At 46.0% G+C, this 12,793-nt stretch overlaps 1 protein-coding gene across 1 annotated transcript in view; it reads left to right on the top strand.

Moving 5' to 3' along the window:
- Nucleotides 1-626: 626 nt before the first annotated feature.
- The window catches only part of adamts17 (ADAM metallopeptidase with thrombospondin type 1 motif, 17), a 505,079-nt gene continuing 492,912 nt past the window's right edge, over nt 627-12,793 (top strand). Inside the window, exons 1-3 of the mRNA XM_059639195.1 lie at nt 627-761; nt 1,846-2,168; nt 8,979-9,138. Coding sequence (XP_059495178.1) covers nt 686-761; nt 1,846-2,168; nt 8,979-9,138 — 559 coding nt within the window. The 5' untranslated portion in view covers nt 627-685. The remainder of the gene's footprint in view (nt 762-1,845; nt 2,169-8,978; nt 9,139-12,793) is intronic.

Consider the following 12,793-nt stretch of genomic DNA (forward strand, 5'->3'; position numbering starts at 1 on the left):
TTGGCCTGCTGTGTTCATCCAGCTCCACACTTTGTTATCTTGGATTCTCCAGCATCTTCAGTTCCCATCATCTCTCCACCATCAATTGAACGGAAAGGCAACTGGACCTGCCATATAAATATTGTGGGTATGAAACGAGTTCAGAGACAAGACTTCTCGTGACTGCCCAAAGCCTGACCACGACCGACAACGCATAGGTCAGGCCTGCGAATAGAATACTTCCCACTTGCCTGGATAGGTACAGCTTCAATAACACAAAAAGATCAAAATAAGACAAAACAGTCATACCATGAGCCCATAGGCGGGCAAGGCCGCTTGGGGGCGGGTCCAGTGTAGCTAGGGGCGGGCCACCGTCGCTTAGGGGCGTGTCCAGAACTGCTGGGGATCGGCCGCCGTTGCTTAGGGGCGTGTCCAGTGTAGCTAGAGGCGGGCCACCGTCGCTTGGAAGAGTGTCCAGTTCTGTTAGGGGCGGGGCTTGGAAACGAAGGGGGCGTGTGAGGGGTGGGTCCAAAGACGGGATGGTTCCGGGGAGGTGGGCACAGAGCTGGGAAGGGCGTGTCCAGTGCCGTAGGGGGCGGGTCAGGCCTGTTGTGCCCGCCCCTTTTCCCCGCTGCCGGGCTCCTTCGCTCTCCCAGTCTCCCTGAGCAGAGCCGGAGAAGCTGCTGTCGCCGCCCGGGGTCGGACCATGTGCGGCCGCTCACTGCTCCACCTGGCGCTGGTCGCCTGCCTGTTGCTGCTGTCCGAGTGCAGGTCTGGCTCAGGTATCCGCTGTCTGCCTACATTAACAGGTGGAATTGAGGGATAAAATGGGAGATATCCCAGTAAAATCAGGTGGGACAGTTAGGGGAAGGAGGATTATTCGGTGGAATAAGGGGACAGTTCTGGTTACCCGGAGGAACTGAACGGAAGGCAGGGATTGTCCCTGTTAGCCGGCGGCAATGGAGTGTGGTGGTCCTTGTTATACGGCGTAGAATCTGTTGGGGAGGGATTGTCCCGGTTACCCCGGGTGGGGAGGGGGAGGGATTGTCCCGGTTACCCCGGGTGGAGGGGGAGCTGTGTGTTGGGGAGGGATTGTCCCGGTTACCCCGGGTGGGGGGGGGCGCTGTGTGTTGGGGAGGGATTGTCCCGGTTACCCCGGGTGGGCGCTGTGTGTTGGGGAGGGATTGTCCCGGTTACCCCGGGTGGGGGGGGGCGCTGTGTGTTGGGGAGGGATTGTCCCGGTTACCCCGGGTGGGGGGGGGGCGCTGTGTGTTGGGGAGGGATTGTCCCGGTTACCCCGGGTGGGGGGGGGGGGCGCTGTGTGTTGGGGAGGGATTGTCCCGGTTACCCCGGGTGGGGGGGGGGGGGCGCTGTGTGTTGGGGAGGGATTGTCCCGGTTACCCCGGGTGGGGGGGGGGGGCGCTGTGTGTTGGGGAGGGATTGTCCCGGTTACCCCGGGTGGGGGGGGGGGGGCGCTGTGTGTTGGGGAGGGATTGTCCCGGTTACCCCGGGTGGGGGGGGGGGGGCGCTGTGTGTTGGGGAGGGATTGTCCCGGTTACCCCGGGTGGGGGGGGGGGGGCGCTGTGTGTTGGGGAGGGATTGTCCCGGTTACCCCGGGTGGGGGGGGGCGCTGTGTGTTGGGGAGGGATTGTCCCGGTTACCCCGGGTGGGGGGGGGGGCGCTGTGTGTTGGGGAGGGATTGTCCCGGTTACCCCGGGTGGGGGGGGGCGCTGTGTGTTGGGGAGGGATTGTCCCGGTTACCCCGGGTGGGGGCTGTGTGTTGGGGAGGGATTGTCCCGGTTACCCGGCGGAATGCCTCTATTAGCCGTTCCCCTGCCTCACTAACCTCTCTTCGTCCCTCTCTAGCGGCCGCCGAACTGACCGTCCCCCGGAGGATCGTGCCGCCCGGGCTTGGGGAGGTAGCGGGGCGCCGGGCGCGGAGAGGGATGTTCCCGGCGGTGAGTGGGGGTCAGCAACCTCTGTACCTCCTGCTGCCGGCATTTGGCACCGAGCTACTGCTAGACCTGAACCTGGAGCAGAGCTTCCTGGCGCCGACTTTCACCGTCGAGGAGCGGGGAGACGGTCAGCCCAGCGTCCGCCAGCTTCCAACCCAGAGCCACTGCTTCTACACCGGCCACGTCTTCAACCAGAGCCGCTCATCCGCCTCCCTCAGCGCCTGTAACGGACTGGTAATCAATACTCACTACTCACTGCTAATCAATCACCATTAACTTCCTTCCAGAAGAGCTGGGGAGGTCATTCAGCCCATCAGCTCAATACTAGCCTCCTGGGCTGAATGGTTATTAAACCTGCAGGTAAAACATGGGTACAAACTGTTCAACAAAACGTTTGAGTTATAGTCATGTCTGTTCAATTCTGGTTGGTGACCCTATATTAATCTCGTTTCCAGCTGGAGGGAAGGGTAGGAGGAGCTGCTTCTTTGACATTTACTGGAAAGTAGTCTGACTTTGACTTTGACACTGAGTTTGGAGGGAGAGAAACTGGAGTTGGAGTTCACTCTGTGAAGGGATATTTCTTCCCCAAATGTTGCTTTCTAATTTTTTGAGTTGCAGTTGACATTTCTCTATCTAATCCAGGCTGAATTTGCTGGAGCAAAGTGACTAGGAGCAAACGAAGGACCTGGTAACAATTTACAAACAGTAAAGTCTGGCAGGATGTCTTGGACTGAGTAGGAGGGTTGGACTGGATCTCTCGCTATAGCTGGGTCAGGTGTACAGAGCAGAAACTGAGATGTGGATTGGCAGCAGGAGCTTGGCTTTAAATCAATTAGATGGAAAGCTGCAAGCAGACTGGAATCTAGCTTGGAATGAAGCCAGGCAGCGGACGTGAGCCATTTCCCCTGACACCTCTCCTTCCTATAGAATCAAAATAAGGAGCAATGTGACTGAGTGATGGTGTGAATGTCCCCATAAGACCTCCTGAGAAGTCTTCAAATCAAATCAGTTTTTTAAAATAGTTGGAAACCCAAAGGGTCTTAGTTTAGAGCCAGAAATTACTTTGATGGACTCCAGAGTAAGGATTAATTGAATGTTTATTATAGGAACACAGCTACTGGCAGTCAGTTTGAACTGCGTCCTGTGCATGTTAACTCTGTAATTGGTTCACTTAATTTAGACAAAATGTACTGCATAATTATTTTCTTCTAACTGGTTTGTTAACAGTTATATTTTTTTTATTTTTTGGCTGTTCTTTTAAAATTGATTCCTATTATTTTAAAGTAGAACAATCCATTTGAGAAGTTTGCAGGTAAACTCCTGAGGTAACATCACTTCAAAAACCTCATCACTGAAGCTGCAATGCTTGGAAACTGGGTCAGAGTCTACACGTAACCTTTAGCAAGTCTAATTAAAGCAGGGAGTCCATTGGTAGTGGAATAACTGATTCCAATATGTAGTTAACATATGTGATGTTACATTGTTTTGAGATTTCTCCATATTTAAACACCACTTATGGCTCAGTGGTTAGCAGTCTTGTCTCTGAGTCAGAGGTTATGGGCTCAAGTTGTGGTACATCTCTTAAACACAAAAATCTACTCGACACTCCCATGCAGCACTGAGCAGCGTGGCACTCTTGGAGGTTCAGCCTTTACTATGAAGATGTTAATCTAAGACCCTTGTCTGACCTGTCAGTCAGATGTTATTGACTCTTTCGAATAAGAGCAGAGGAGTTATCTGGTATGCTAGCCAATATTTATTCCTCAATGCATTTATCTGTGAATAAAAATAAGTTTTGCTCATTAGCAGAGATAACAAGGTGTAGAGCTGGATGAACACAGCAGGGCAAGGAGCAGGAAGGCTGACATTTTGGGCCTAGACCCTTCTTCAGAAATAGGGAAGGGGAAGGGGGTTCTGAAATAAATAGGGAGGGGTGGCAGATTGAAGATGGATAGAGAAGAAGATAGGTGAAGAGGAGATAAACAGGTCAAAGAGGCAGGGATGGAGCCAGTAAAGGTGAGTGTAGTTGGGGAGTTAGGTAGGAGATAGGTCAGTCCAGAGAGGGCGGACAGATCAAGGGAGTGGGATGAGGTTAGTAGGTAGGAAATGGTGGTGCGGCATGAGGTGGGAGGGGGGGAATAGGTTGGAAGAAGGACAGGCTAGGGAGGTGAGGATGAGTTGGACTGGTTTTGGGATGCGGTAGAGGGAGGGGAGATTTTGAAGCTTGTGAAGACCACATTGATACCATTGGGCTGCGGGGTTCCCAAGTGGAATATGAGGTGCTGTTCCTTCAACCTTTGGGTGACATCATTGTGGCACTGCAGGAGGCCCAGGATGGACATGTCATCTGAGAAATGGGAGGAGAGTTGAAATGGTTTGTGACTGGGAGGTGCAGTTGTTTAGTGCAAACTGAGTGTAGGTGTTCTTCAAAGCGATCCCCAAGCCTCCACTTAGTTTCCCTGATGTAGAGGAGGCCACAGCAGGAACAGTGGATGCAGTACACCACATTGGCAGATGTGCAAGTGAACATCCGCTTGATGTGGAAAGTCGTCTTGGAGCCTGGGATGGGGGTGATTGGGGGGGGTGGGGGGGGGGGTGGGTGCGGCTTCGAAATCTGCCGTCCCCCTAGTGCATCCCAAAAGCAGCCCAGCTCGTCCCTGCCTCCCTAACCTGTCCTTCCTCCCACCTATCCCCTCCTCCTACCTCAAGCCCCACCCTGGTCTTCTACCTACTAACCTTATCCTGCCCCCTGGACTGACCTATCTCCTACCTACCTCCCCACCAACGCTCACCTTTACTGGCTCCATCCCTGCCTCTTTGACCTGTCTGTCTCCTCTCCACCTATCTTCTCTTCTATCTGCCTCCCCCTCTCTCCCTATTTATTCAAGAATCCCCTTCCTCTCCCCCATTTCTGAAGAAGGGTCTCAGCCCGAAGCGCCAGCCTTCCTGCTCCTCTGCTGCTGGGCCTACTGTGTTCGTCCAGATCTACACCTTATTATCTCAGATTCTCCAGCATCTCAGTTCCTCCTGTCTCTGTTCATTGGCATGTTGTTTGTGGAAGTTTGCTGTGTGCAATTAATTGCTGAATTTCTTTTTTATGCTGAAGACTAAAATAGAATCAAAGAATTCCTACAGTGCAGATAGAGGCCATTGGGTTTGCGCTGACCCTTTGAAAAAGCATTCCACCAAGACCTAACCCACCTATCCCATTAACTCCTCATTTCCCATGGTTAATTCACTTAGCCTCTGGACACAGCAGATGATTTAGCATTCCCAATCCATCAACTCTACACACCTTTGAACTGTGTGGATCGAAGCTAGAGCACTTGATGGGAAATCAGACAGACACAGGGGATTGTGCAAACTCCACACAATTATGCGATGCTGGAATTGAACCTGGGTCCATGGAGCTGTGAGGCAGTAGTGGTAACCACTTAAAAAAAAAGTACTTAGAAGTCTAATGCATTTGGATGTCCAGTGTAAATAGAAGGTGTAATGTGAGTGCCAAAGTTGTTACACTAACAATACTGCTGGAAAGTAGACTTTATCTTGATCAGAAAATTCTTCACTCAGATCTAAGTTTGACCGAGCCCCACTTTGTAGGAATACTTCTACAGCTTAAGTCCTGTTGAGAAACAGCTTGTGGGTGGATGAATGAGCCAGCTGTTTTCAGGAAGGGTAATTGAGGACTCAGCTCTACTTGTTGGAAACCTGTATTCAGAATTGTAGCTTCAGGCTGTGGTTTAAGAAAATATCATAAGAACTTGTTTGCTTTGGTTCAACTGAATTTAGGCACTATTGGTGCACATTTTAACTATTAACTGCCTATTTTTGGTAATTAAAGTGCTTTTTGTTAGGAAGTGAGTTTAATAATACAAAAAAAAATGTATTTACTTCCATACAATACAGTGCAATGCAGGAACAGGCCATTCAGCCCACCAAGCCTGCATTGATTCCTAGTACTTATTTAGATCCGCTACTTATTGCCCATATGAGGTTTCGATTCCTCTGTTTGCCTCTTGTTCATGTATATATCAAGATATGCCTTAAACTGGCTTAGAAGACAGTACAGATGGAAGATTTTCTGAAGAAGGGTCTGTGCCTGAAATGTCAGCCTTCCTGCTCCGCTGATGCTGCTTGGCCTGCTGTGTTCATCCAGCTCTAGACCTTGTTATCTCAGTAGCAGTGGAAGGATGCTTTCCTGAATTGAGGTCAGTAACTAGTGGTATTCCACAGGGAACAGTGCTAGGACCGTTTATTGTTTGTAATATGAAATGATCTGGAGGAAAATGTCAGTGGTCTGATTAATAAGTTTGAGGATGACACCAAAATTGGCAGAGTTGCAGATAGCATGGGGATTGTCAAAGGATACAATGCGATTTAGATTTCTGATTTGGGCAGAAAATGGCAGATGGTGTTTAATCTGGACAAATGCAAGGTGATGCATTTGGGTGATCAGATTCAGGTGCAAATTATACAAATTATATTCAAAGAATTATGTACTTGAACCCCTGGGTCTCTCTTGTTCAACACTCCCCAGGGCCCTACTGTATAACTGTGTCAATTCTGCCTTTGTTTGTCGTACCAAAATGTAATACCTCACATTTATCTGAATTAAACTTCATCTGCCATGCCTCAGCCACTGATGCAATTGATCAAGATCGTTTTATAATCTTAGATAACCTTCTTCATAGTTGACTGTACCGCTAATTTTGGTGTCCTTGCAAACTTACTAACCATGCCTTCTATATTTTCATCCAATGTCATTATGAAAATGAAGGTGTGGACCCAGTACTGATCCCTCTGGAACATATGGTCATTGGGCCTCCAGTCTGAAAAACAGCCCTCCTCCACCTTCCTTTGTCTCTTACCGTCAAGCCAATTTTGTATCCAATTGGCAAGATTTCCCTGGATCCCATGTGATTTAACTTTGTTAATTAATACACCATGTGGAACTTTATCAAAGGTTTTACTGAAGTCCACGTAAACTACGCCTACCACTCTGCTCTCATCAATCTTTTTGTTTACGTTCTCAAAACATTCAATCAAGTTTGTGGGACACTATTTCCCTTGTACTATCCCTAATTAGTTCTTGCCTCTCCAAATGTATGCAAATCTTATCTTTCAGAATCAACTCCAACAACTTCACCACTGATATCAGGCTCACAGGTCTATTGCTCCCAGTCTTCTTGCAGCCTTTCTTAAATAAAGGCACAGTATTAGCCACTCTTTGGTCCTCCAGCACCTCACCTGTGGTTATTAGATGATAGAGATATTTCTGCTAGGGACCTGCAATTTCTTCACTAACTTCCCACAATGTCTGTGACGCTGTTGATCAGGCATGGGAGGTTTTATCCAACTTGATGTTTTCTAAGAACTCAGCACTTCCTCTTCTCTACTGTGTACTGTTTTTAAAAAATCAGTTATTTATTTACCCGAGTCCTGTAATCTCCACTTCTTTGTCCACAGTAAAACCTGGCATGAAATGTTAATTCAGTATCTCTCTCATCTCTTGAGATTCAACACATAGATGACCTCACTGCTCTTGGAGGGGCCCCTGTTCTCTCTCTAGTTGCTTTAATCTCAAGCTCTTCCCCTGTCTCTGTACTTAACTGGCATGGTGTGCTGGTTCCTTCCCCATGCTATACTAGTTTAAGCTTTCCAATTGACACTACCAAACCTCCATGACAGGTTCTTGGTGCCCCTGCAGTTTCAGTGCAACCCGTTCATTTTGTACAGGTCCTGTCTTCCCTGGAAGACATCCACATACCTGTAACCCCCCTCCTTATACTAGGTCTTCAGCCGTGTGTTCAATTACACTTTGCCTCTGTTCATAGCATCAATAGCATGTGGAATAAGAAATAATCCTGAGATTACAACCCTAGAAGTCCTGCTTTTTGGTTTACTACCCAACTCCCTGAATTGTCATTGTGGGACTTTGTCAATCTTCCTTCCTTTTGGCATTTGTGCCAATATAGACAATGACTTCTGTCTGTTTACACAACTGTTTCAGGATGCCCTGTATATGCTGAGAGGCATCTGTGATACTGGCACCTTAAAGGCGATATACCCTCCTGGAATATCCCTCATGGCCACAGAAGCACCTGTGCCCCCGATGATTGAATCCCCAATTACTGTTGCTCTACTATGCTTTGACCCCCTCATCTGTGCAGCAGGGAAAGCTGTGGCAATGCAATGCTGCCCTAGTTGCTGCTGCTGTCAGCTGAGGGGTCATCCCCCTCATCAGTATTCAAGACGGAATACTTGTTTGGGGATAATTGCAGATGACTTTTGTCCAGTTTAAATCTCTACAGAATGCATTAAAATATCATTTTTCACGTGTAAGAGTACAGCAATTATAGATTGACTATTTGTGCCTTACTTATGCTTGGGTACTTTACAAGTTCTGAGAGGGCTTTGAATGTAATTAGTGGATGGAAAAGACATGACACTGTTGATTTAACCAGATTCCACTCAAAATATACTTGAGGACAATGTCATATTGCAGATTAAGGGGAGCAAGGAGCTTAATTTGCCTCCTTTGTCTTTACACATAATCCATTGTGACAGACAGGGTAAATTGAAAATTGCTATCAGCCCATGCCACTATGTCATGTGCTGTCACTGTAAAGAGAGATTTGTATTTATATAGTTTCTTTAAAATAGTAAAACATCCCAACATTCTTTAGGGGAGAATAGTCAGATAAAGCTTAGACCAAGCTCCATTACAGTAGATTTTAGAGGTTATCTTGAAACCAGAAGTGTTTGAAGTTCTGCTTTCATAGCAGTCAGCTTTTGAGTGCTAACTGTGAAATTGAAATGCTTTGGTGTAATTGTGAATGATGCAAATATGAGATGTCTGACTTTTTTTTTGAATAGTCCGGACACACTTGTCTCTTTGAGGTCATCTGCTCAATTATTTCTATGCTGTTGAATTTAAGACTCATGTCCATATTGGGAGTGGTGAATTGTACAAAGATTGGTCATATGTAAAGTGAATATAAAACCTAATAGATGAAAATTGCTTTGAATTTTTTTTCCTAGTTTGGATATATCCAGATTGGAGATGACCTGTTGTCAATAGAACCTGTAAATAAGTTGAACTCATCGTTCAGTGGAGAAGTTCACCAGATCTACAGGCACAAACGGTCCCTCACATCAAAGAATAAACATTTGAAGAATGACTTCTGCAAAGTGATTGAAGGTAAATAACCTTGGGTCAAAAGTGGGTGGACTGTGTGATGAGCTATGAACCTACATTGAGGGGGCGTGAGGAACTGTGGTCAGCATGACTTTGGAAAGAGTAGGCTCATGTCTGATGAACTTAGTGTCTTGGAGAGATGACTGAGTAGTGGACAGGGGCATGTCTACTGATGCTATTTAGATGGACTTCTGGAAGGCATTTGTTAAAGCCTTTTAAAAAGACTGTTTTGTGGAATTGAAGGTGCCTTATTGACACAGTTGTCTGGAAATAGGCTGAGGAGCAGTGAATAAAAATAATGGGTATATACAGCAGTTGGGTACTAGCCACTATTTATTAATGACTAAGCTGATTGGACAGAAAGCCACACGTAGAAGAGTTGTGGGTGAAGATAAAAGCATAACTTGCAGAGACACGTTGATAAATTGAAAGATTGTGCAGAATATAGAAAATGGATTTTGCTGTAGGAAAATAAGAGTTTGTAACTTGGTGACTGAAAGATATGGAGCACAATACTATAAATGATGGAAAGTCAAAAACAATAGAGGGCCAAAGATGTGGAAGAGTGGTTCGTGTACATAGATCACTAAAATATGAAAGTCATAGGCAATCTCTCGCTAATGAGAATGATTGTGAACCTAGGAAATTGGATGTCACTGGTCATGGATTTTGTGGATCCTTCTGTGGCTGATGAGCTGGATCCTGGAGTCACATCTCTCTCCTCACATTTGGTAGGTACAGCAGTGTCCTTAGTCGAGGTTTGTTGGCATTCATTTCTCCAGTTTCTTTTTCATGCTTTCTTTGGCCGATGGGTGTTCCCATATAATTGAATCTATTCATACAGGTGTTTCCTCCAAGACTTTTTTTCTGAAGCAAATTCTCCCAAATGTTGACGTCTATGCTGCATTTCTCTAGGAAAACATTCAAGAAGTCTTTGAAATGCTTTCTTTGTCCTTCTCTTGTTCAAATGCCTTTCTTGAGTTGGATGGAAAGCATTTGCTTTGGGAATTGGAAATCTGGCATCCTAAGCATGATGCAGGCCCTGTAGAGTTAGATTTGGATGGCCATAGCCTCAAAGCTGGTGCTGTTAGCTGCTTCAAGGATCCTGATATTAGTACACCAGCCCTCCCAGATGATGTGGAGAATCCATTTCAAATAAAGTTGATGGTATTTTTCAAATGTCTTCACGGAGCATCTATACATCAAGTTTCAGAGCCATGTAGAAGAGTCGGAAGATAAGCTTCCTTATAAACCAGGAACTTTATATCCACATAGATAATGTGGTCATCTGAAAGTGGAGCCATCAATTCGATGTAATGTTGAAGCTCTGCATCATAGTCAGACTTAGATGAGAGGTAGCTTCCCAGGTGAGGGAAATGTTTCATGTTTGGGAGGATTTGTTCATTGGTCTTAATGTGGGGACGTACCAAAACTTGACCTGGGATGTCGTGTTAAATGGCTTGAGTTGCAATGGCATTGAAGTTGTCACCAAATCTGTGGTATATTTCTGGAAATGCATTAATCAGGATTTGAAGATTGTCATCTCTGCTCTCATAGAAGCCATTTATCATTCACATACTGAAGTTCCACAAGTGAGGTTAGTGTCATTTTCCTCTTGGATTCCACGTGGTTGAGGTTAAAAAGATGTCCGTACATCCTGCAGACAATGTCCACACTACTGGGAAGCTTGTTCTTGATGACGAAGAGTGGGGATGATGCCACAACCCTGCTTGACCATCTTACCACTGGTGAGGAGTGTCGCTGGCATCCTGTCTTAGAGAAATAAGAGAATGTTAATGAATTTCACTGAATAGCTGACTTTGACAGGGTCTTCCATAGGTTGATCTGATCAAGGCATTTGACTCAATCATATAGATCAGTTGGTGGTGTACCTGACATTTCTCTGAGTTGTTGAGCAGTGGAAATCATGTTCATGGTTCCAATGATTAGTTGGAAGCCACATTGGCTTTTATGAATAATTTCCCCTGAGACCGGGAGAAGGCACCTGGCGAGGATTTGGGTGACAATCTTCCTGGCAATAGAGAGTAGGAAGATTGCTCGCAAGTTCCCACAGTCCACTTTGTCTCTTTTTTTTGTTGAAGATGATGGCGATGGCAGCATCCTTGAGATTGTCAGAGATTTCTTCGCTGTCCCAGATTTTCAAGAACAGTTGGTGGAAATGATAGCTGAACTCTGTTTGTCCAAGTTTGAAAATCTCCACTGGAATCCCATCTACTTCTGTGGCTTTTCTTCGTTTTTCTAATGGTGGTTTCAACATCAGCCATCTTTGGGGAATTGGAGATTTCCTCCAACACGTTCATCTTCAATGATTGTATTGTGGTTTAGGAGTTCTTTTGAAGTGTTCTCTGATGTTTCTCAGAAGTATGTCATCCTTTATTCATAGTTGTTCGAAGTCAAGGATGTTGGGTCTGTATGTTACTTGTAGCATTGAAGAAACCCTGGACGTTGTGCTTGTCAGCAAGGTGTTGCAGTTCCTTAGTTTTCTCAGCTCATCGTTTGTTTTTTGATTGACCTCATTCTTCCTTGTAACTCTGCCTTTGCTGTTTGAGTTCTCCTTTTTGCCTTGCTGGTGATGTTTTGCCAGGCACTGAGAGCTTTCCTCTAGCCATTGATGAGGTCTTGGATGATGTGGTCATTGTTGAGCCAGTCTTGTTGTTTCCTGATTTTTGTAGCCAATGGCTTCTTCAAGTGTGAAATGATGGCTGTCTTCGGCTCTTTCCAGATTTTTTTCCACTCCTATAAAATGAGCTCTCTGGAAATTTTGGTGAAGACACTGCAGAATTTTTAGTTTTCTTGGTTCTTGAAGCTGCTCAGCATTAAACGTTATTCTGATTGAGCTCATCTTCAGCTGCTTCTGGTGGTTTTTGATGGACATTGAGGAGTGGCAAAGCTGATGGTCTGTCCAGCAGTCATCTGCACTGATCATTGCTTTAGTAATGAAGACATCCTTTTGGTCTTGGGAGTGAATAATGATGTATTGATTGTATACCACTGCTTTGATCATGGATACCACCAAGAAGTCTTGAACTTGTGTTTTTGGTGGACCAATGTGTTGGTCAGCTGGTGTTTCGCATATCTTTAGTGAGCAGGAGAATCCTGTTGGTGTTGCAGTTGCCAACTCCTTACTTTTTTGATTGCTTTCCAGAGTTGACATCTTTTTGAACCCTGGCATTGAAGTCCCTTAGGGATGATGTTTTTATCTTAGGAATGTTGGTGAGTATAGTTTCCAGGGTGGAGTAGAAGCTGCCTTTGGACTCTATGGCATCGAGTGTTGGAGCACAGGCACTCATTGTTACCTGCTGGTTTTTGGTAAGTTGTAGACAGCCATGAAATAATCGTTGATACTAACAGGGAGCTCTAAGTTGAATGGTGAGATTGTTCTTGATGGTGAAACCCATGTATCCCAGGTTGATCCTTGGGTTTTCCTCTGGAGAAGAAGGTGTAACTATTGCCTGACATTTGATACCATTGTTCTGCAGGACACTCTGTTAAAGTGCCTGAATTTGTGGGCAGCAAGGGTAGTTCCTCATTCTGGGTGATTGCTCATTGTCCATATAGGTTGGTACGTTCCAGGTTCTGAGATTGTATCTGACCTTGGTTTTCAGGCTGCAGGTAGATGAGACATCTGCATGTGGTT

The sequence above is a fragment of the Stegostoma tigrinum genome, chromosome 33 (assembly GCF_030684315.1).
Source record: "Stegostoma tigrinum isolate sSteTig4 chromosome 33, sSteTig4.hap1, whole genome shotgun sequence".
Taxonomy (NCBI): Eukaryota; Metazoa; Chordata; class Chondrichthyes; order Orectolobiformes; family Stegostomatidae; genus Stegostoma; species Stegostoma tigrinum.